The sequence below is a fragment of the Oenanthe melanoleuca genome, chromosome 6, assembly GCF_029582105.1.
Source record: "Oenanthe melanoleuca isolate GR-GAL-2019-014 chromosome 6, OMel1.0, whole genome shotgun sequence".
Taxonomy (NCBI): Eukaryota; Metazoa; Chordata; class Aves; order Passeriformes; family Muscicapidae; genus Oenanthe; species Oenanthe melanoleuca.
Window position 1 is genome coordinate 34,216,551 of NC_079340.1, and position 23,462 is coordinate 34,240,012.

The window sequence follows — 23,462 nt, forward strand, 5'->3', positions numbered from 1 at the left end:
GTGACGTCACGGCCGGGCCGCCCGGCAATGGGCGCCATTTTGAAACCGCGAACCCTCCCGCGGCTCCGGGCGGCTCCGTCCCGCTCCCGGCCCCGCTCCCGGCCCCGCTCCCGCGGCTCCCCCGGCCATGGCAGGTCTGCGTCCGCGCCCCGCGCTCGGCTCCGCGCCCGCGCCGGGGATGGGCCGCGGGTGGGCTCCGGGGGGCCGCGGGACCGGCCGCAGGCCGCGCCGCGCCGGGCGGCAGCGGCGGTGATGCGCCGAGCGCTGCGGGCCGGGGCCGGGCGCGGGGGGCTCCTCTCTCCCTCCCTCCCTCTCTCACCGCCCCTTCTCCCTCCGCAGTAGTGGCGAGAGCTGGAGGCGACGGCGGCGGCAACAACGAGGTGCAGTGGTGCTTCTTGCAGGTGAAGGGGGCGATCGACGAGGACGTGGCGGAAGGTGAGGGGAGCCCCGGCACGCGGGGGGCAGCGGCGCAGCGTCCGGGGGCCGAGCGTGCCGGGCTGTGCCGTGGATCTATGTGTGTGTGTGTGTGTGCCGGGGTGTGCCGTGGATCTGTGTGTGTGTGTGTGTGTGTGTGTGCGCCATGGATGTGTGTGTCTGTGTGTGTGTGTGTGTGTGTGTGCCGGGGTGTGCCATGGATCTGTGTGTGTGTGTGTGTGTGTGTGTGTGTCGGGGTGTGCCATTGATCTGTGTGTGTGTGTATGTGTGTGTGCCGGGGTGTGCCATGGATCTGTGTGTGTGTGTGTGTGTGTGTGTGTGTGTGTGTGTGTGTGTGTGTGCCGGGGTGTGCCATGGATCTGTGTGTGTGTGTGTGTGTGTGTGTGTGTGTGTGTTCCGGGGTGTGCCATTGATCTGTGTGTGCCAATACTGTGTGTGTGTGTGCCATGGATCTGTGTGTGTGTGTGTGTGTGTGTGTGTGTGTGTGTGTGTGTGTGTGTGCCATTGATCTGTGTGTGTGTGTGTGTGTGTGTGCCGGGGTGTGCCATGGATCTGTGTGTGTGTGTGTGTGTGTGTGCCGGGGTGTGCCATTGATCTGTGTGTGCCAATACTGTGTGTGTGTGTGCCGGGGTGTGCCATGGATCTGTGTGTGCCAGTACTGTGTGTGTGCGTGCCAGGGTGTGCTATGGATCTGTGTGTGCCATTACTGTCTGTGTGTGTGTGTGCCGGGGCGTGCCATGGATCTATGTCTGCCATGGCTCTGTGTGTGCGCCAAGCCTCTGTGTGTGCACGCCATAGCTCTGTGTGTGTGTGTGTGTTTGTGCCATGGCTCTGTGTGTGTACATGTGTTTGTGCCATGGCTCTGTGTGTGTACATGTGTGTGCCATGGCTGTGTGCGTGTGTGTGTGTGTGTGTGTGTGCCATATCTGTGTGTGTGTGTGTATGCGCCATGGCTCTGTGTGTGTGTGCCATGTCTGTGTGTGCCATGGCTCTGTGTGTGTGTGCCATGTCTGTGTGTGTTTGTGTGTGTGCCATGGCTCTGTGTGTGTGTGCCATGTCTGTGTGTGCCATGACTCCCACCCCTAGAGCATCACACAGCAGGCACAGCGCCATCCTCCAGGTCCTTAGTGCTGGCCCCAGAGCCCCCAGGCAGCTGGTTTGAGGGGATCTCTGGAGATGATCCAGTCCCTCCCCCTGCCCAGCAGGGTCACCTGGAGCAGGTGGCAGGGGAACGTGTCAGGAGGGTTTGGAATGGCTCTGGAGAGGGAGACCCCAGCCCCTCCCTGGGCAGCTGTTCCAGCTGTTCCCCTCCATGGACAGAAGTTCTTTCTCCCCTCGGGCTGGAACTTGTGCTTTTGTTCCTGCACTGCTGCCTGTCCTGTGTCTGGCACCGTGCTGTGCCAGCCCTGGGGAGGTCTGTGTGCATTGATGGATCCCCTCTCAGCCTTCCCTTCCCCAGACTGGCCAGGCCCAGTCCCTCATCTCTCCTCATCTCAGGGATGCTCCAGTCCCAAAATTACCTCAGTGGGCTCTGCTGGACCCTCTCCAGCAGCTCCTTGGATTTCTTGTCCTGAGGAGCCAGAGCTGGGCACAGTTCTGGGCCTAGGATAACTGTCTCCAGCTCTGGGCTTGGGATAAAAGGTAACAACAGTGATACGATACTGGGAGAGGGAAAAAAGAAACACCAGTGGAGTCTGTCAGGCTTGTCAAGTTTCGCTCTGACGCACAGAGAGTGCAGCTCTGTCATTTGTGCTGCATTGAAAAGTGCAGTTTAAAGGGTTCCTGCAGCTGTGGAGGGATTTGATTCCCACTTGTTTGGGAGCTATAAATAGGGATATTAAGCAGGAAAAAGGGCACACCTTCACATTTCTCTGAAATCTTCCAAACGCTTCATGTGTTGGACAGAGTAGAAAACAAGGAATGTTTTAACTGGGAAAAGTGTTTTCTGTGATGTGCAGAACCTGGATGGAGTTTTGCTTGACTCTGATGAGAAAGTTCTTTTTTTGCCCCTAAATTTCCTGTGCTCCAACTGTCCAGGCTGGCAGTGCTCCTCTCTAAAGTGTGAATTGACTTGCAGGGCCGTGTGTGCTCAGCTTGGGTTTGGGATTTTATTTTTGTTACTGGATGCAGTAAATATTTTCCCTTGCTGCCTGCAATGGGGAAATTGTGCTGACAGTGTTTTCATTTTCATGCCACTTGTTTGGCATTCCATTTAAAATAATGGCCATGGGAGGGATAGACTGGGAACTGCTCGAGAAACTCGACTCACTCAGTTGTTCTCTTCCTTTTTCTCTCCTCTGTGCATTTTGTAGCTTGCTCTGAAGTTCCCAGAAATCTTGTAGAAATGTATATAAGTAGCTTTTATGTTTTTTAAATGGTTCTTTTTTCTTGGATCTGTCACCTGTGTGACTAAAAGTCAGTTCTCCCTGAGTAAAGGATGTAGTTCTGGGTCACCTTGCTTCCCAGGAAACCCCTGAGCAGCGTGGATTGGCACAGAGCAGGGAAGCTCCAGGAATCATTCAGCACCTGGTTTTGCAAAACTGCCACTAAAGTTTCATTTTCCTATAGGAATACCAGAACTATTTACAGGCTTTGTGATTTTTGATTTTATTTTGATTTGTGGCCTTTCCCTTCCTGTTAGATTTTGCCTTGAAACTGGAATTAACTATAAAAAATACACTATTTATTGGCTAATAATTGGCCAAATTTAATTCTCTAGTAAGAGTACAAATACATTGCTAGATTTTGGGCCTCAGGCACTTACTTGCTCATTACCATCTTTGAAATCCTCTCTTATCAAACTGCCCATGTAAACCTGCTTGATGGACAACTGTTGCCTTGAAATAGCTTCAAATTGCACATCAATTTTTGTGACAGTGCAAGCTCACAACTGCTGGCAGTTTTTGGTCTATTTTGTGAAAAATCAGCTCTCTAGAGAAAGAGGACAGCATGGAGTTGCTGTCCAGCCTGTTCCATGCAGAATGTTTTGCTGGATTTTCTTAGAGCTCTATTCAGGAGCTGAAACTGCTCAGCCAGAAAACTTGACCAGAAAATCCTTTCTTTTTGCAGTGCAGTTCTCACATACATTTTCTATTCCATAGCTGTTTCTCAGGTGCCTGGCTTCAACACAAACAGTGGGACAAGAGGCTGTATCAGATTGGCAGCTGGATTTTCCTAAGTGGGTCATTAATACAGAAAATCACTGTCTCCTCTTTGTCTTGTCCGTGCCTTGCCTTTCCTCAGTGACTAATCCCTGACCTCTGTTCAGCTCTGTGTAAGAAAGAGGGGGCACTGTTCAGTCTGAGCATTTCTGCAAGAGCAGGATCAGCCATCATTACTGAGCATGGATTTGGGAAAGGGTTGGATTTGACTCTTCTAGAACAGACAAGTTTAGTTGGATTCAGGGAAGAGGACTGGAGGATAAAACAGATTTAATATTGGGGATGGCAGCAATCATAATTTGAATGAAAGATTGTGTTGTGATTTTGTTGTTACTGTTAACCACATGACTCCAAAACCTGTACTGGTACCCATGAAACTTTTAATCCTTGGCTTGCTTTTTTTTGTAGAAAGACCTTTCTAAATAGAGAATACAAATGCTGCCAGAGACTTTATCACTTCCATGATTTCAGTGTTGAATTTGTTTTGCATGTTCAAAATCGTCTTGTTTAGGGAGGCTCATTTTTTTTGGGCAAGTAAAATGTAGATCTGTTTATTGAATAATGTACAGATATGCCCAAATTCCTCTGGGCCAGATGCTCTGCATCTAATTCATGACCACTTCTGGGTACAGTTCTGTATCTCCAGTTAATGACCTGAGAAATAAGTTGGTTTTTTAAATTCTCCAGATAGTGACTGGTATTGATTGACTGCCCTGCCAGACTGAGACATCCCTTGTTACCATCACTTCAGCCAGGTCTCTTCTGCTTTTGCTGCCTGTTGGGTGCTGGGTCAGACACCTCAGCAGTTTGCCAGGGAGCAAAGACAGCCACAATCTAATAAAAATATATTAGCCTGTAATCCTGAGTGCAGCTACAAGTGATTTAGAAATGTTCTCTAGAAATTGTCTTTGCAAATCATCCTGTGTGGTTCAGGAATTCTCCTGTGCTTAAAGGAAATTCTGGCATGATTTTGTGCTTTTAAAAAAAACCTCTTGCAGTAGAGGTGCAGTTCTGTGATGTCTGGTTCAGTTACATGAAGGGAGTTGCACGAATTGGTTGTAAGCTTTAATAATGTGGTTTTTTTTCTGTAGGAGCTGGAAAGGAGGGGATTAATGACTTGGAGCAGCCTGGGACAGGGAAGGTGTCCCTGCCATGGCAGGGGTGGCACTGGGTGGGCTTTGAAGTCCCTCCAACCCAAACCAGGCTGGGATCCCATCATTATATTTTGGTAAAATGTAGCTTGTGAGTGGTGAAGAGTCTGAACCAGCAGTGAATATCAGTTGCAGGGTTGTAAGTGGGATTGCACAACAAAGCAATTTGAGTAGTGGGAATGCAGGAATTGGTGCAAGTCTTCCTGTGTGAGCAGTGGGAGCCACTGGGTTTGTCCCTGCAGAGGGAAAAGCCTGATGAAAAACAGCAAAAGCCACTTTTTTAAAGAATGGGAAGGTGGGAGAGCTTCAGCTGAAAGAAAAACTTGATTTTCTTATCATGTTAAGACTTTCATGAACTCCTGATAGAAGTGCACCCAAAACCATCACAATGAGCTACTTAGAAAAAATTAACAATAGCATGAATTAATTAAATGTACTTCTAGTAGGAGAAAGCTTACTGGAATTAGTGTTCTATGGTGCTGTGCCACCCCTGGTTGTGCTGTGCCACCCCGGTTGTGCTGTGCCATCCCTGAGGTTGCTGTGCCATCCCTGAGGTTGCTGTGCCACCCCTGGTTGTGCTGTGCCACCCCGGTTGTGCTGTGCCATCCTTATGGATATTTTGGATTGGCAGAGTGTTTGACAGTGTAAACTGGTACACCTCACTCCTGTGGTAACTCTACAAAGAAATCCTGAAAGTGGAAATGTAAATTTGAGTGTGCAAGGAGGCATGTTCTGAGGTGGTTTGAGTAACTTGGATGTATATGTATATTGTCAGGTGGTTATTGGTTATTACAGCTGGGAAGTTTGGCTCATGTTTCAGTGCAGTTGTGATTTCTGTCAGCTGTTAGCAAACAGCATTTTAGGAGCCCTGAGAGCAGGAGCAGTCAGTCCCTGCTCACCCAGCAGGGTGCTCCTCTGTCCCCCTGTGCTGGCAGCTGTAGGGACAGCTCTCCTTCACCTGGAGGCAGCTCAGGGACATGGACAGGCTGAGGCAGGAGTGAGTGCTGGGCTCAGACTGCTTCCCTCTGGCCACCCCAAACCCTTCAGTGCAGCTGCCTGTTCCTGTTTGGGACTCTTTGGGAAGTGCAGTTCCTGCAAATCAGTGGCCCTGTGTGTCTGCAACTTGTTAAGCTCCAGTAGGATTTTGGTTTTTTAAACATCTTTTCTATGATTTGCTCTTCAGCAGGTGCTGGTCTCTAAATTGCTTCATTTTCTTTGATAATCTCTTCCCTCTAAAGGGGCTCTCTGTTTCTCTCACTGATCCTATTTGCTCCTATTGTATTTTTTTATTTGAGGAGTCTTTCCTGAGTTGCTCTGAAGTGATGGTTCCTTGCTGTTCTCAGTGCCCATGTTTGTCACCTCTGCTCCCTCAGAGTGCTCTGCTGTCCCTGTGTGCTGCAAAGAGAGCTGTGTTCCTTCTGATGCTGTGTCACACAGTTCAGCACAGCATTCCAGGGAGATCCAGTGTCTGCTCTGAGTCCATTTAGGAGCACATAGCCTGTGCTGATCCCTTCTGCACACTCTGCTTGCTTCCCATCCCCTGTGGGAGAGCACACAGTGCCTCCCACAGCTTTGTAGGATAACAGTGTTGGAGGGAAAGGTGTGTCACCTTTGAGCCACAGAAATATTCCTCTGCTCATCTGCCACTGGCAGTCTCCTGCCAGTCACCTGCCTGCAGGCCAGTCCAGCCATGTCCTCTCAAGGCAGGAGCCTCTGCACAGGTTTCCTGCCTCACTGCAGCTCTGCTTTGGTCCCAGGGTGGGCCATGGAAGAAGGGGCTGTGCATTCAGACTCCCCTTTAGGGAGCAGGACAGGAGCCAGGTTTCAGGCAGGCATTGTTCAGGCTGTGTGCTGAAGTGCTGTGTGGTCCATTACATGGAAAATTGTGAGTTAAATTGCCCTGGAAGCTGGAGCAGCCTCCTTGTTAGGTGCTGATAGAGAGCTGTGAGTGTTTGGTTCCTTTTCACTCCATGTCTGAGGAGTGGGTTTGTGACAAGAGGCTCTGGGCAGCTCATGGGATGGGAGGCACTGGTGCTGACCCTGTCAGTGTTGAACAGAACATGAACTGCAGCTGCAGATTGCCTCTGTCCTGGGTGAGCCATCAGGTAATGCCATGTTTCCAGGTTTGGGTTTGAACCAGAGCAGCAATGCCCAGCCAGCCTGGAGAGGAAAAGTTCACAGGAGCTAATTTTAGGCACCTGATGTAGATGTTGTGGATCCCTTTGCATTCTCCATTACCTCAGCTGAGAGCCCGGCCGTTGATCCGGTGTCAGAAATACCCGGGCTGAGTCCTGGGGGTGAAGTTAGTGTGCAGTATAAGCTTGCTGTCATCTCCAAATCCTAACCAAAGCTGCTCTCTGCCACCCTGGCCCCCTCCACTCCCTGCACAACTTGCCCAGGAGGCTCTGGAGGCTGTAAACTTGCCAGCATTGTGGCAGGAGTTGTTTGTGGGAGGTTCTCACTCAGCAGAGAAGGTGAAAGGCTCAGAGCACTCAAGCTGAACTTTGACACTTCAGCCAGGGCTTACAGGGCTGTCCTGAGGCAGGGGATGGGCACACATTGCTGCAGAGCTGGATGTTTGTGGCCTCTGATGTGTTGGGATGGAGTTTGCTACCCGTGGAAGTGATCAGTGCTCTTGAATTTGGGGGTACTACAGAATCACAGTGTAGTTGCCAGCAATCCTTTTAATACACCAGCTGTGAAAACAGCCCGGTTTCTCCTCTGGATGCATTGCAACCAAGTTGGAACTCATTTCCAGAAGTGAGGCTAAACATGAATTTTTCATGTCTGGAAAGAAGTATTGCCAGCTTGTATGTTGCTGTGAAGTCCCAGGGATTGCTGCCCTCCGTGGTTACAGGAGCAGGATTTACCTGAATGCAGAACAAGTCCCAGCCCCCCAGGAACAGACTGGAGGGACAGTTGGACAAAGCTCTGCTTCTGGAAAAGCAGTAGCTGAGAAGAGAGCCTTGGGGTGCTGGTTGGCTCTGCTCAGCCTGTCCCACCTTCCATGGGGAGTTTCTGTGCTGGCATGGAGGGATAACACTGGTGCTTGTGTACCTGAGCAGCAGTTGTGCATCTGATAAAAGAGCTTAGAGATCCCAGAGGTAATGCAGTCATGAAGAACCTGCAGAGGTTTGCTTTGTTCTTTCCTAAAAGTTTTAAGCTGACTTGGAAGTGGAGAGCAAATGTAGGTGGGTGAAGTGCTGAGGGATGGTTTGGAATTCATTCTGTGCTTTACTTGGAGTCTTGGAATATTTTTTGATTTTACCTGCTTTGAGATGGAAAAGTGCTGAGGATAGTGGGTGGAATGATTTGGGGGATTGAGCTGCTTCAATTAAACATGCCTGTAGGGAAAACTTTATAATTCATACATTTATGGATAAAACAAGTACAGTGCTATTAAAACAGGTGATTGCTCATATTCCAAATTTTGTAACTTAGAAAATATTTGGAGGAAGCTTCTCTATTTTTGTCCTACTGTGCCCACCCAGTTCCCTGTTCCCTAGAGCATGTTGGTTCAGACTGTTTCAGTGCATGCTCTTTACCTCCTCTCCCTGCACTTCTTGTTTCAAGCCATGAAATTTGGGTAGTGTCTGTGTTTTGGTGTGTTTCCACCCAAGGTTCTGTTTGTCTGGATAGCACTGCTGGGGAATAATGGCTGTGTCAGCAGCTGGTTTGGGCATTTTTGGGAAACAAAAGTGATAAACAGATTATTTTGAGCAAGTAATTGTGTGAATACTCCAGTAGAAAATGGGAGAAGCTAATAATAACTTTTTCCCTTTCTAAAAGGAAATGGGAAAGGAGCTTTGTGACTTTGAAAGAATTGCATGTGTCAAGGAGGCATTTATTGCTGCTATTACTCCTGAGTCTCCAAGGGTAAAAGGGATCCTTGCTAGAAGTGCTTGCAGTGGTGGTGGTAGTGGAATATTAGTTTTGCAACTAATAAAACTTTCATAATGCAAGGGCTTCTTCATATCTGAGTGCTGAAAATGCCATAAAATTCTCAGTGAAGGCACTCACTTCACTGATTGCTTGCCTTCTCAGTTTGTTTCTTTTTCCTTGGGTTGCTGCTTTCCCAGGGTGTCCTTTAAAATCCCTGTGTCTAATTAATAATAGCTGATAATTGACTGGTAATTCCCTTTAAGGAGAGGTGACTGTAAAACTGAATGTGTCCAAAAGCTGGTTACTAGTGTGATGTTGAAGGCTGGCTTAAATCTGTAGAAAAATGATAGTTGCTCATTTATTTAGTTCTTTTAAATAATCATTTTTTAATCCAATAAGGTAAATTATCATCTCTACATACTAGGAGAAAACGTTAAGGGCATCATTGATAAAAGATGAAAAATGAACTTATATTGAGAAAACTGATTAGGGTTTCCAGTCACCTTCCTCGTGAGAGTGGGGCATTATTGAAAGGAATTTCAGAGATGGCCCATCAGAATCAATACAGGAAAGGAGTTTCCAGGGAGTCTCCAATTGCACACTCTGCAACTAATTGATAGGATACACTTCAAACCTCAGGATTCTGCTATCTGCATCATAAATGCAATATTTGATGTGAGCAGGCCCAGCAGGAGCAGTGTTTGCTGAGTGCTTTGTTGGGTTTGTTACCATCTGCCCCAGCCTGGGACAGACATTTCCAGCTCCTTATCTCCCCTCCCCTTGGCTGGGGCTGTTCAGTGGCAATTATTTCTTTATTGCCACCTCCCAGGGGGACTGTGGCTGCCCTGGGGATGAGCAGCAGCCCCAGGGCACTGCAGGTGCTGAGGGCATTTCTGTGCTCTCCTGCTTCCTCCTGTCCTTGCTGATGTTCTGGAGGGATCTGCTTCAGGAAGCTCAGCTGGAAGAATTCTTCAGCTGGAAGAGTTTTGTTTCTATTTTCCCCCTTTGGCTGAGGGGAGCTGCCTGTTCCAGGCTCCTGAAGTGAGTCCCTGAGTGCTGGGCTCAGGAAAGGCAGGTGTGCCTCAGCCTCACCTGGATCCTGGGGACAGCACAGCTGGCAGGATGCAGGGACAGCCCCATGGACATGCAGTGTTACTGCTCACACTGATACTGGGCAGCTCAGGGCAGGGACAGCCCCATGGATATTGCCCACAGCAGCACACACACCTTGGGCAGCTCAGGGCAGGGACAGCCCCATGGATATTGCCCACAGCAGCACACACACTGGGGAGCTCAGGGCAGGGATTTCCCCATGGATATTGCCCAGCAGCACACACACCTTGGGCAGCTCAGGGCAGGGATTTCCCCATGGATATTGCCCAGCAGCACACACACCTTGGGCAGCTCAGGGCAGGGATTTCCCCATGGATATTGCCCAGCAGCACACACACCTTGGGCAGCTCAGGGCAGGGACAGCCCCATGGATATTGCCCAGCAGCACACACACCTTGGGCAGCTCAGGACAGGGACAGCCCCATGGATATTGCCCAGCAGCAGCACACACACCTTGGGCAGCTCAGGACAGGGATTTCCCCATGGATATTGCCCACAGCAGCACACACACCTTGGGCAGCTCAGGGCAGGGACAGCCCCATGGATATTGCCCACAGCAGCACACACACCTTGGGTTCCAAGGCTCTGGTGACTGAAGGCCAGCTCAGAGGAGTGAATGAGTGTTTCAGCTTGTCAGTAAAAGTGTGTCAGGCTTTGGAATGAGGCTGCATTTGGGGGTGTAAATGAGGAATTGTGTCATTGCATTAATAAGAGTTGTAATGCTTTTTTTGTGCTTGTCTTGGAGCTCTTTGATTTGCTTTCCACATTACAGTGCTGGTTTATTTCTGTTCTCTCTACAGCTGATATAATTTCAACAGTTGAATTTAATTACACTGGTGATCTTCTTGCAACAGGAGACAAAGGTGGCAGAGTGGTTATATTTCAAAGGGAACAAGAGGTCAGTGACTCAAAAAACAAAAGTGTTGTTACTACACTCTTCTTGTGTTGCACAGTCTCACTTCATCTGTTCATGCCCTGAGGTTTGAATGGAGAGTTTTCTCAGAAAACCCCAAATTAGCCAAGTTTGTAAATATCTGCCCTGTGCTGTAGTTGGTAAATTGTTCTGGTGAGGGTTCCCCTCCCTCCTTCCAAAGAAAAGAGCCCCCAAAATCCAAGTGAGCTCTTTATATGTACCTGGTGTCCTCAGTGTTGCTTTGCAGAATTTGCACTTTCTCCTGAATTTTTCCACTGGATCAGGCTGATCTGAGATAAATCACAATGCTTTGGGAGAGAATGTAAAAGAAGTTCAGGAAACAAGCTTCAAGGACTACAGGATAGGGTGGTTAAAATTGTATGAGGATTTAAAACCAGTGGGAACAGCCACTTCTCCAGAAGCACTTGAGCATTTCCCATCAGGAGGGTGGGAGCTCTGTCCCTCCTGCACTTCCCCAGCTCCTCTGTGTGGAGCTCAGCTGTGGGGCACTGCTGTCATGTTCCTGTGCGTTCATCCTGAGCAGCAGAGGGGATGGGAAACGTGCACAAGTGCTGGAAAGCAGTTGTCATGTCTGGGAGGGAGGTGGGACTGTGTTCTTTACAAAGCCAGCATTCCACATGGCAGTTCTCACCAAAGTGTCTGCTTATCCTGTCCTTTGAGGAGTTGAGTGGAATTTGAGCATTCTCCTGGCTCAGAAATACCAGAATTTATACTGAAATTTTAATTCAGCTTGTCTGTGCATTAATATTACAAATCTTCAGGTGCTGTGGGATTTCTGCAGCAGAACCCCTCTGCTGTCCTTGTGGGGCTCAGATGATGCTCTGGTAATGAACACCTGGCTGTATTTTGTATTTTTCCTGGCTGTGCTGCTGGTCCCAGTGCTGTCCCACAGGTGCCTCTCAGGCTGTGCTGGAGCAGGGAGCTACCAGCACTGCTGGGATGTTCCCTGGCTGCACCCACACAGCTCCAGGCTCCTTCTGCATCTACTCAGGGTGGCCAGAGACTTAGCTGAGGCTCACAAGGTCAGAAGTGCCTCAGGAGCATCCTGAACTTCTCAGGATCTCGTGCCTGACATGAAGGGGGACTATGATGTGTTGGCTCTCTGTTTTCTGTAAGGTAAAACCCTCCTGTCACAGCAGTTCCTCAGAGGGTGGGGAAAAACAAACCCCAAGTCAGACTGTTCACACAGGAAAATTCAGCTGTCTCCTTGGGAACACATGGAGACTGGGGGAAGAGTTGGGAATGAGGGACATTTCTTTAGTCACGTGCAAAACTGCAGGAAAGAATCCAGAATAACTATTTGATGTTGGAATCTTAAAATGATAAGTATATTTGTTACCCAGTTTGGATTTTAGACTGGGTTAACAAAGTCAGTTACAGCTTAGGGTGGTTATGCAGTTCCCCAGACACTGGGATTTGGGAAGGCTCTGCATCCTGCCCTGCCTCATAGGACTTGACTTCACTTGCAAGCAGCAATTATTCCAAATGTGTGAGTAGAGAGGGACAGCAGCAGTGCCAAGGCAGCTCACCCTGAGTGCAGGGAACTTCTGGATGGGGCCAGGTGAGAGGAACATGCCCAAAATTCTTACAAGTCAGTGGCATGTAGGGAGAAAACCATGGAAAGTCTGAGAGTTAATGAGAGTGTGGAAACTGAGCCACTGCAGGGCAAACTGCAGCCCTGGGGCTGTTCTGCAGCACAAGCACTGCCACCAGCTCCCTGGGAAAGCCTGATAATGAGCTGCCTCAGATCTGATAATGCAGATCTGGGAGCCCTGGGACTTTGCTCTCTGTTCCTTGCTCCCACAGCCACCACACAGGATGGCAGAGCCTGAAGGGTGCCCAGGTAGTTATTTATACATACAGCTGCATTTCTGAAGAGGAAGGCTGTGTGCACTGTACTCCTGCTAAACTGGGTACAATATCTCAGACTGAAGATTCAGAATGCAAGAGCTGTTGGAAAAGCTGAAGTTCTGATTGACAATTTTTGATGTGTATGGGCCATTTCTGAGGGAGCCAGTGCCATCAAGAAATGCTCTTTTTCCTGCAGACTAAAAGCCGTCCTCTGTGCCGGGGAGAATACAATGTTTACAGTACCTTCCAGAGTCACGAGCCTGAGTTTGACTACTTGAAAAGTCTAGAAATTGAGGAAAAAATTAATAAAATTAGGTGGTTACCACAACAGAATGCTGCTCACTTCCTGCTGTCTACAAATGGTAAGAGCCCTTTCTTTGTCCTTGGAATATTGTCTCACCTGTCATACACTTGGTTTTGTTTTTATGTGTTTTGATGTTGTTTTAATGTTTTCTCTAATTACATGCAGAATATGTTTTGATTGTAATGTTGTCTTGTGGATATTGGGTCTGTTTAATTTTGGTGCATTGTGGAACATCTGTAAATAAAATTGTAGAACTGGGAACGTGGGTTAGGGGGAACAGTTAGACTCATGTCTTAAAGATATTTTCCAACCTAAACTATTATGTGGAAAAAACTTGCTCTTATTATGAGGGATACATTATTCCTAACAGTTTGGATCACTTTGTGAGGTCCTGGTGAAATTCTGAAAGCAGGAGTGACTTCTGTCTGAATTAAAATAATTTCCTCTGATAGAAGTCTTAATAAAGCATTCTTTAAACTGTCTGAAGTGCTCTGCAGGAGTTTGGGGAGGAGTGAGCCAAGGATCTCTCCATTGGTGAGACAAGTGTGCAGTCAGTGGCTGCACTGGAGCACCCTGGTAACCCTGGGATGTGCATTCCCTTGGAACCCCAAATCCTGATCTCTGCCTTGGGCTCTGAGAGGGACCTGGGACAAGCCTGGCTTCCTTTAGCACAGTTACTGTAAGGAGTTCATGTGTGTGCTGGGTTTGGTCCCTAGCAGGGGTCTGTTCATGTAATTCAGATAATCATCCAGGGCTCAGTGGGGCATCTGGGGAGTTGGTGTGTGAAACTCTCCCCAGGCATTTGGGGGAGTAGGAGGCACAAATTGGGGTTTTATTCAAGCTGCACCTCACATTGTGGGTGAGAAGCTCCATCAGGGCCCTTGTGCTGCAAGCAGTGGAGCCACAGCCAGGTCACTGGTGTCCACTCTGCTGAGTCCATACTCAGTGACTGCAGTCTGTGTTCAATTCATTCTCAAGCATGTCAATTTTTGTTTTAGATAAAACTATTAAGCTATGGAAGATCAGTGAGAGGGACAAACGAGCGGAAGGTTATAACCTAAAAGATGAAGACGGAAGACTCAGGGAGCCGTTCCGAGTCACAGAGCTGCGGGTACGTCTGTCTCGGCCTCTGTGTGTCTGCATGCTCTGTCCTTGTCCTGCCAGACTGCAATGGGCCAAGCAAAAATGGGGCTTGGCTCAGGGCCATGGGAAACTGTCAGAAAAAAACTGAGACACTTCGTTTTCTTATATATAAAAACTATTTTAAAAGTTTCTCTGGAATGCTTGGGGGAAACTTTCATTGTTATAATACTGTGTTTCTAAGAGGATGGTCAAAAATTGGAATAGGCTATTCTGGGGCTGGATTAAGGTGTGTTTGTTAGAGCAAATTCCAAGCATTTGGATAACCTAACATGCACTGGAACAGTCTGGGACATCATGCTGTAGTGGTAGGGTTAGTGCTCCAGCCTTGGGATCATTTGGAGCAGGGCCCAGGAAATGAAAGGTGGGGTTGGGGTTTTTCCTGGGGTTCATGTTGTTCATAATCAGCAGGAGCAGAACTGAGGCTCTCACAGCTCTCATAGCCACCCCTCATGGCAGGGACTTCAGCTGGAGGCATTTCTTGGGGTTTTGTCTTGCTTTTGCCAAGGCTAAACAGAAGCTTTGGGTGAATAGGATGCACTGGGAAGGGATATCCACTGCCTCAGTGTGTGCAAGCAGGGTTGGATTGAGTGTTCAGTGGGAGCAGCTGAACCCAAGGACATCCCTTAGATCCAGTGGTGGAGCTGTGGGTTCTGCAGCCTTGCCCTGGAGCAGCTGGGGGTTTGGTGAGAGCAGGCACCAGCTGGGGCCCTGGAGGGGCACTCTGGGCTCCTTAGGGCACTGTCCTGCACAGGGGAGCAGCAGGAACCTCTCCAGTCAGTCCCTGCACTGCTGCAGGCACTTCAGCCTGGAGAGGGGCTGATGGATGAGCCAGATCTCAACAAGAGCTGCCTGGAGGAAAAGCCACACCTGGAGGTACCTTCATGTGCTGGAATGCTGAGGGTTTGGGGAGCCAGAGGGTACCAGGAGCTTTGGGGCTCTCTTGGCAGTTTTGTTAGATGGGGACGTGGCCATGGAGGAGAAGCTGCACTTCACACAGAGACTGTGGCTCTTCCAGTCCCATTGCTGATCCTTCCCATTAGTGCAGCTGTGCTGCCACAGCCAGGCTGGGAGCACTCTGCTCAGATAGGACAGTGGCCTGATAATAAGTAATGGATTAATTGTAGTTAGCTGGATGTGAACAGGCTGGGAGATGCAGATAGGGAGCTCTGGGATGTCAGTCCCTGTTCCAGGTTGTCTCAGGCACCCCTGAGCTCAGCTGGGTGTTGGGAGCAGTACAGCCAGGTGTGCCTGAGCTGCTGACTGTTCATGAACAATTGGGAGTTTTCTTGGAGACTGTTCTTTCCAGTTTCCTGAGCAGCTGTCTGAGGTCTGGGGTCATTTCTGGCTTGTTTCTATAACCCTTGGATGCCATTGCAAACACAGCCCACGTGCTGTTGGTTGAGGCACCAAGGGCTGGCTGTGGCTGGGAGCTTTGCTGTTGGCAGTATCCAAAGTCAGGATCCATGTGCTCTCTCAGTATTTTTCGTGCTCAGTGGATTTCAGAAGTGTTTAGTCACTGAATCAATACAGAAATCTGTGCAGTGCAATTAATTAATTGTCATTAAACAAGCTGTGGGGTTCAGGGCTCAGTGTTGGCGCCAGTTCTGTTTAAGGTCTTTATTGATGATCTGGCTGAGGAGATGGAGGGCACCCTCTGAGCTGGCAGAGGATGGAAGGTGAGTGGGATTGCAGCTGCTGGGGGCAGGAAACTGGACTGGCTGGATTCGTGTGCCAGGGCAGGGCTGGAGTCCCCATCCCTGGAGGAGCTGTGTGTGGTACCTGGGGATGGGGGATAGTGGTGGCCTCAGCAGTGTTGGGGGAGTGGACTCAACTTTGCTAAGGCAGTAGCTCTGTGCTTGGGTGATGTGTGAGCTGTCAGCAGTGACCCTGTGGCTCAGCAGTGACTGGGGCTGTCAGTGGCCCCATGCCCAGCCCATGTGCCCCGTGCCCAGCCCCTGCACTCTGTGCCGGTGTGCTCTGTGCCTGTGTACCCCGTGCCCAGCCCCTGTGCTCTGTGCCCCCAGGTGCCCACCCTGAAGCCCATGGACCTGATGGTGGAGGCCAGCCCGTGTGCTCTGTGCCCATCCCCTGTGCTCTGTGCCCCCAGGTGCCCACCCTGAAGCCCATGGACCTGATGGTGGAGGCCAGCCTGTGTGCTCTGTGCCCATCCCCTGTGCTCTGTGCCCCCAGGTGCCCACCCTGAAGCCCATGGACCTGATGGTGGAGGCCAGCCCCCGCAGGACCTTTGCCAACGCCCACACCTACCACATCAACTCCATCTCCGTCAACAGCGACTACGCCACATACCTGTCTGCCGACGACCTGCGCATCAACCTCTGGCACCTGGAGGTCACCAACAGGAGCTTCAGTATCCTTGGGTGTCACACAGCCAGGGCTGGCCTACACCGTCCCTTTGATGTTACTGATCAGTGCTGTTTGCAGGCAGGGGTTAAAGTGGGATTCTGAGTCTGGGGGTGTAACGCAGTGAGAGGCTTTGGGAATCTCAGTCGTTCCTGAGGGCAAAACTGTCAGTAGAAACATCAGAGAGGTTTTGATTTCTGAGGAAAAATTGGGGGAGCATCCCTAACCTGTGGAGTTCAATCAGCTTAAATAAGAGTTGTTGGGTATGAACAGTGATATCTCTTTCCAAGTTTGTGGTCTATTAACCAAGTGACACTCCTCTTGAAACCAAATCCCAATATTTTTTTGATGTCAAATGATACCATTAACTACAGAATTAATTTTCAGATCTTTTTGCAAACCTGTGCAACTAAAACTAACAGTGTGTTTTACATTGATGAGTCTTCAGTAAAATAAAAGTTGCAGAAGTACTGGCGCCTAAATAGGTCATTTTCTAAAGTTCTAGGTCAGGTTTTCCAAAGCTTTAGGAAAAGAGATGAGGTTTACTTGGTGTGCAATAGGAAGCATTAAGGAGGAGGCTTGAGGAGACTTGCTGGACTTTGATTCTTGTGAGATATTCTTTCACTCCAGGAAATTGCCCAGCATCTGTGGATGATGGAGAAAGCTGGAGAGGCACTTTGAAAAGGGCATGTAGACAGGCCAAAGGGGAATGGATGGCTTCCCACTGCCAGAGGGCTGGATGGGATATTGGGAAGGAATTGTTCCCTGGGAGGGTGGGAAGTTCCTGGGTCCCTGGCAGTGTCCAAGGCCATGTTGGTCCCTTCCAGCCCAGCCCATTCTGGGATTCTGTGACTTGTCAAACCCAGAGCTCTCCAGGCTCTCCCCCACGCTGTAACTTACGGTGGGAAGGAGGCTCCTGCCCAGTTCCCTGCCTGCATTTTGGAGCTGTGCCACTGCTCAGCTGCTGAGGGGCTGGGGTGTGAGTGTTGCAGCCTTGACCAGCTGTGGCAGACATCGTGGACATCAAGCCAGCCAACATGGAGGAGCTGACGGAGGTGATCACAGCGGCCGAGTTCCACCCGCACCACTGCAACGTGTTCGTGTACAGCAGCAGCAAGGGCACCATCCGCCTGTGCGACATGCGCTCGGCAGCGCTGTGCGACCAGCACTCCACTGTGTGTGTGTGTGTCTGTCTGTGTGTGTGTCTGTCTGTGTGTGTGCCTGTGTGTGTGTGCCTGTGTGCCTGTGTGTGTGTGCCTGTCTGTGTGCCTGTGTGCCCTCCTGCCTGTGCGACATGCGCTCGGCAGCGCTGTGCGACCAGCACTCCAAGTGTGAGTGCTCCTTCCTCTGTGTGTGTGTGTGTCTGTGTGTGTGTCTGTCTGTGTGTGTGCCTGTCTGTCTGTGTGTGTGCCTGTCTGTGTGTGTGTGTGCCTGTCTGTGTGTGTGTCTGTGTGCCTGTGTGACCTCCTGCCTGTGCGACATGCGCTCGGCAGCGCTGTGCGACCAGCACTCCAAGTGTGAGTGCTCCTTCCTGTCTGTGTGTGTGTGTCTGTGTGTGTGTGTGTGTGTGTGTGTGCCTGTGTGCCTGTGTGTGTGTCTGCCTGTGTGTGTGCCTGTGTGCCCTCCTGCCTGTGCGACATGCGCTCGGCAGCGCTGTGCGACCAGCACTCCAAGTGTGAGTGCTCCTTCCTGTGTGTGTGTCTGCCTGTGTGTGTGTATGTGTGTGTGTGTCTGTGTGCCCTCCTTCCTGCCTGTCTGCCTGTCTGTCTGCCTGCCCTCCCTCCTGTGCGACCAGCACTCCAAGTGTGAGTGCTCCTTCCTCTGTGTGTGTGTGTGTGTGTGTGTCTGTGTGTGTGTGTGTCTGTGTGTGTGTGTGTGTGTGTGTGTGCCTGTGTGCCCTCCTTCCTGCCTGTCTGCCTGTCTGTCTGCCTGCCCTCCCTCCTGTGCGACCAGCACTCCAAGTGTGAGTGCTCCTTCCTGTGTGTCTGTGTGTGTGTGTGTGTCTGTGTGTGTGTGTGTGGCTGTGTGTGTGACTGTGTCTGTGTGTGTGTGTGCCTGTGTGCCCTCCTGTCTGCCTGTCTGTCTGCCTGCCCTCCCTCCTGTGCGACAAGCACTCCAAGTGTGAGTGCTCCTTCCTGCCCACCTTCACTCCTTCCCATCTGCCTGCCATCCATCCATCCATCCATCCATCCATCCATCCATCCATCCATCCATCCCTCCATCCCTCCTTCCCTCCCTCCCTCCCTCCTTCCTGCCCTCAGTCCATGCTGTTCTGGCCATGTGGGACCCCGCCTGACCTCCCTGGGGTGTGACAGGGCAGCAGTGCTGTGGGGTGCTGGGCAGTCTCAGTTCTCTTGTTCTAGCCATGAGGCACTGCCTGGCTGCTCCTGTTTGCCCATTTTTGCCTCAGACAGAGCGAGTGCTCTGGGCACCAGTGACACCTGTGTGCTGGCCACACTCAGGCTGGGTGCCTCTCAGGGCACCTACCCACCCTGTGCCAGTTCAGGGCAGCTCTTCCACCTCTGCACTGCAAACTGGGCTGATGCCAGCATCCCTGTCCCCAGTGCAGTGCAGGTGCTGGGATAGCATGAATCCGTAGGAGTTGCCAGGGGTGCAGGGTGGCTGCTCTTGGGCTGCTGAGCCACCAAAGCTCGAGCAGGTGAGGAAAGGGACTGTGGAACCACAATGATCCTGCCACCTCACTGATCTGCTTCAGTATTGCATTAAATCACCTAAAAGCACTTTTATTTTTAACTTCTTGTGACTGAATCACATCCTGCTGCAAGGGCTCTGTCAAACATGAGTGAGGTTGGTTAGCCTGGGTCAGGAATCTCTGATTTCAGAGGTTGGCTTGTGGATTTAAACCAAACATTTAAACCACAATCTGCTCTCTAAAATCATACAAACTGTGTTGCAACCACATTTCAGTGGTTCAGTACAGTTGTGGTTCAGAGCTAAAGAAATGTACGTGGTACAGTGGTGTCCTGTGTTTGGGTTGCTGCTGTTCTGTCTGCTCCTGTTCTGGGTGATGTGGAGATCAGCTCTGGTGGGTACAGTACCCACTGCTGTTTGCTGCTCAGGTTGGTCCCCAAGACCTGTGAGCTGTGCTTTGCTGGTGCTGTGCTCCAGTTGAGTGTTGGAGATGGACATCTGGCAGTCTGGTGACCTGGAACACCACAGTGCTAAAAAGGGGATTATTTCTGGGATGTGTCTAACAGCAACTTTCTTCAAAAAGAAACCAGTCACTGATTTAAGATTTTCCAGTACTGAAAACATTGGAAGCCGTGAGCTGGCGTTGGTTTCATGTGGAACTGTGTGTTCTCTCTGCAGTTTTTGAGGAACCTGAAGATCCTAGCAGCAGATCATTTTTTTCAGAAATAATATCCTCGATATCTGATGTGAAATTCAGCCACAGCGGGCGATACATGATGACAAGAGACTACCTGTCAGTCAAGGTGTGGGACCTCAACATGGAGAACAAGCCTGTGGAGACCTACCAGGTAGAGCAGGCGTGTGTCCTCCTGTGCCCTGTCCCGTGCCCGGGGCGTGTCCAACCCGTGTCCCTTCCCCAGGTGCACGAGTACCTGCGCAGCAAGCTGTGCTCCCTGTACGAGAACGACTGCATCTTCGACAAGTTCGAGTGCTGCTGGAACGGCTCTGACAGGTGAGGGGCTGGGCTCAGCACTGGGGGGCTGCTCTGACAGGGGCTGCCTGGAGCAGGCACTTCACACAAACAGCACTGCCAGGGCTGCTCCTGCCCCTGTGCCCAGGTGAGCCCCACCTGCAGAGCTGGCCCAGCACAGCAGCACCTGGAGCTGCTGCAGCCCAGAGGAGGCACCAAATGCTCAGAGATGGAGCAGCTCTGCTGGGAGGGAAGGCTGGGACAGCTGGGATTGTTCACCTGGGCAGGAGAGGTTTGGGGTGATCTCACTGTGGCCTCACAGCACCTGAAGGAGCCAATAAGAAACTGGAGAGATGATTTACAAGGGGCTGGAGTGGCAGGGCACAGGGAGTGGCTTCCCTCTGCCAGAGGGCAGGGTTGGATGGATTTGGGCAGGAATTGTTCCCTGGCTGCGTGAGGATGGAATTCCCAGATTTGCTGTGGCTGTCCCTGGATCCCTGGCAGTGCCCAGGCCAGGCTGGACACTGGGGCTGGAGCACTGGGACAGTGGGAGGTGTCCCTGCCATGGCAGGGGTGGCACTGAGGGGGATTTGGGGTCTCTTCCAACCCAGACCAGGCAGTGACCTGTGTGCACAAGGGACAGAGAAGCACCAGGAGAAGCTGCTTTGCTGATGTGCAGGTGACCAAAGTGTAAGTGCAGCTGGGTGCCAGTGGCAGCAGGCACAGCAGGGCACAGCTGCTCACAGAAGTCCTGCAGAAGCAGTGCTGAGCCCCAGAGGAGTGGAGCAGAGGACAGGGATGGATCCATGGCCTGGCCATGAACATGTAAGACCCAGAGCAGGGCTGGTGTTGTGGAAGATGAAACAGGAAAATCTTAAAAATATGAATGCTCAGATTCTGGGAATGTAGAAACCATGAAAGAAATTGAAATGAAAGCCACGTTTGAGATACCAAGCCTCAGTTACTGAATTGCCATGAAACAATGGGATGGCCAGCTAGGGGTAATCCCCTCTTGATAGAACAATGCCTTCTGCTAGATGGCAAGTCCAAAGGTCAGAGAAGACTTGCTAGGGTCCAAAGGGTAGTTTTTAAAGTGTAACACACTATGGTAATGTAAGGATTCCTATAGGCTGTATGTAAATGCTATAGAATTTGTATCTTGTGTTAGATTGGTTCTTGGAAATTAGAATATTCATCATGGAAGATTTATTGAATTGTAAATGGGAAATCACTCTCTTGCTTTTACTCTTTCTTACCCCTCTTGCTCTCTCTCCCTTCTTCTCTTACCCCCTCACCCTCTTATCCCATTGCTGTCTCTCTAACCCCCTCTCACTCCTTGTCCTGCTCTGTGCTGCAGCCAGCAGCCCTCAGCAGGACTCCATGTACTTTCACTCTCACAATAAATGTAACAGCAACTTTTAGACTGAATGAGTTCTGTCCCTGACGACCTCTATCCCGACACAAAGCCTCCCGCAGGGTGGATCCCGTTTCTAACAAGATGTGCCTTCCTTTCCCTCGCACCAGCACCATCATGACGGGATCTTACAACAACTTCTTCCGGACGTTTGAGCGGAGCTCGCGGCGCGACGCCACGCTGGAGGCGTCCCGCGAGAGCAGCAAGCCCCGCGCCGTGCTCAAGCCGCGCAAGGTCTGCACCAGCGGCAAGAGGAAGAAGGACGAGATCACCGTCGACAGTCTGGACTTCAACAAGAAGATCCTGCACACGGCCTGGCACCCCATGGAGAACATCATCGCCGTGGCTGCCACCAATAACTTGTATTTATTCCAGGAGAAGGTTAACTAAGGATGGGCGGAGCGCGGTCTCGCATAGTTGAGCTCAGTTGTTTATCTGTACCAGAAGGCCTTGTTGTCCCATCAGTGAGGAGCGTTGATGCACTTATTCCCTTGAGCTGTGGCAGAGATCTGGCCTGGCTTGAGTTCCTGGCGTGGTTCTGCCTGCGGCGGGTGGCTGGGCCTGCGCCTTTCGGGGAGAGCCCCCGAGGCAGAATTGGTGGACGGTGCTCAATGAGGCCAACACTCTAAACAAATGTATTTATTGATGTCTGAGCCTTCCTTTCCAGTTTATAGACCAAAAAAATTTAACACCCGAGAAGAAAAAGTTGTCATGAAAGTGTAATTTCTCTCTCTCGCTCTCTCTGCTGTAATATTTGGGCCTTTCAGAACATTTCTCGTGCTTGATGCCTGTCCATTCCTCCTGGGGCCCGGGGCAGCTCTGGCCCTGGAGCTCTGCAGGGCTTGAGGTGGGCTCTAGGCAGGTGTCCATGGCTATTTACTCACCAACTGTACCTATAACCACACCTTCTGGTGGAAACCACTTAATAAATAACAGCCTAGCAAACGTGTTCTTAGAGCTGGAGGGATGTATTCAGTCTTCTTTTTGTATTGCATGTCCTGAGCTGGTGCAGAACAGTTCTGGTGGCGCCTCTGACAGGGTTTGCCCCAAAACACCGAGTTTTTGGCAGACTAATACGAACTTTTTTGTGTAGTATCTCAGATTCTAAATTTAGAATTTCCATGGCATTGTCATAGAGTTGGAGTTGCACTGGATTTGTTGTCAAAGGCTCTGTGTGTGCCAAGTAGGAGATGGAAAGGGTCCTAAAACATCCACAGCCTTAACCAAGTGTCGGCCTTGCACGGAGGGAACCAACCCATCGCCACCTTCTCTGCTCTGAGGGCAGACATGCAGCTGCTCTGGTGCATCTCAGCCTCAGCCAGAGACAGACCTGACGTGCATTATGGTTTTTAACCTTTTTAGTCTTTGTCAGGAAGGGAACAGTTTATTTTAAGTATTTGCTGTAGTATCTTGTATTTCCCAGTGCAGTTGCAGAGCCACTCTGGGCTGTGCAGCCCAGGCTGGCAGGACAGCAGCTGCTGGAGCTCTCTTGCTCACTTGTTTTAAGCCTTAGGTACTGTTTCTTTCTTTCTTTCTTTCTTTCTTTCTTTGTTTTTCTTTTCTTCCAAAGAGGCCTAAATGACATCCCCTTCCCCCGGATGAGCCCGGGGCCACGTCCAGCAGCCCAGGCTGCCTCTGCCAGGTGCCTGCAGCCTGGGAACCCTTCCCAGAGCCCCAGGCTGTCCCCAGCCAGTCCCAGGTGTGGTTACACTCTGTGTTCCCTGCAGCGAGGGCGTGTTCCATTCCAAGAGCAAACCGTGGATCCCGCCAGCCCCGGGCCCCAGGCAGGTGGGAAGGACAAAGGCTGAGCTCTCCCAGGAGAGGCTGGGGTCAGCTGGAGGCTGGGGTGACATTTGGAACTCTGAGATGTGGAGCTGGGGGTGGCTGGAGCCTCGATCCGACCGCGTTCCCAACGCCTGCTCGAGCCGATCCGTGGGGTTGTACATAATTGTTCAGTTCTTTTGACCAAAAAGTTTAATAAATTTTAAATGTTTACCTGGCCGTGCTCCCCGTGTTTTGACAAGCTTTCCTTCGCCCGGGGGGGTTTGCAGTTGGGATGGGTGGAGTGGCCGGGGCTGCTGCCTGGATCTG

At 50.7% G+C, this 23,462-nt stretch overlaps 1 protein-coding gene across 2 annotated transcripts; it reads left to right on the forward strand.

Moving 5' to 3' along the window:
- On the forward strand, nucleotides 1-23,366 carry PPP2R2D (protein phosphatase 2 regulatory subunit Bdelta). Of its 2 annotated transcripts, none has more exons than XM_056494281.1 (10): nucleotides 1-134; nucleotides 340-435; nucleotides 10,543-10,640; nucleotides 12,724-12,889; nucleotides 13,830-13,942; nucleotides 16,165-16,342; nucleotides 17,347-17,514; nucleotides 19,666-19,835; nucleotides 19,908-19,999; nucleotides 21,482-23,366. In XM_056494281.1, exons 1-10 carry the CDS (start codon nucleotides 128-130, stop codon nucleotides 21,759-21,761), a joined length of 1,368 nt encoding a protein of 455 aa, XP_056350256.1. In that variant the 5' UTR covers nucleotides 1-127; the 3' UTR covers nucleotides 21,762-23,366. The 2 variants fall into 2 exon arrangements, with proteins under 2 accessions (XP_056350256.1, XP_056350257.1); XM_056494282.1 differs by having other exon boundaries at nucleotides 343-435.
- Nucleotides 23,367-23,462: the final 96 nt, after the last annotated feature.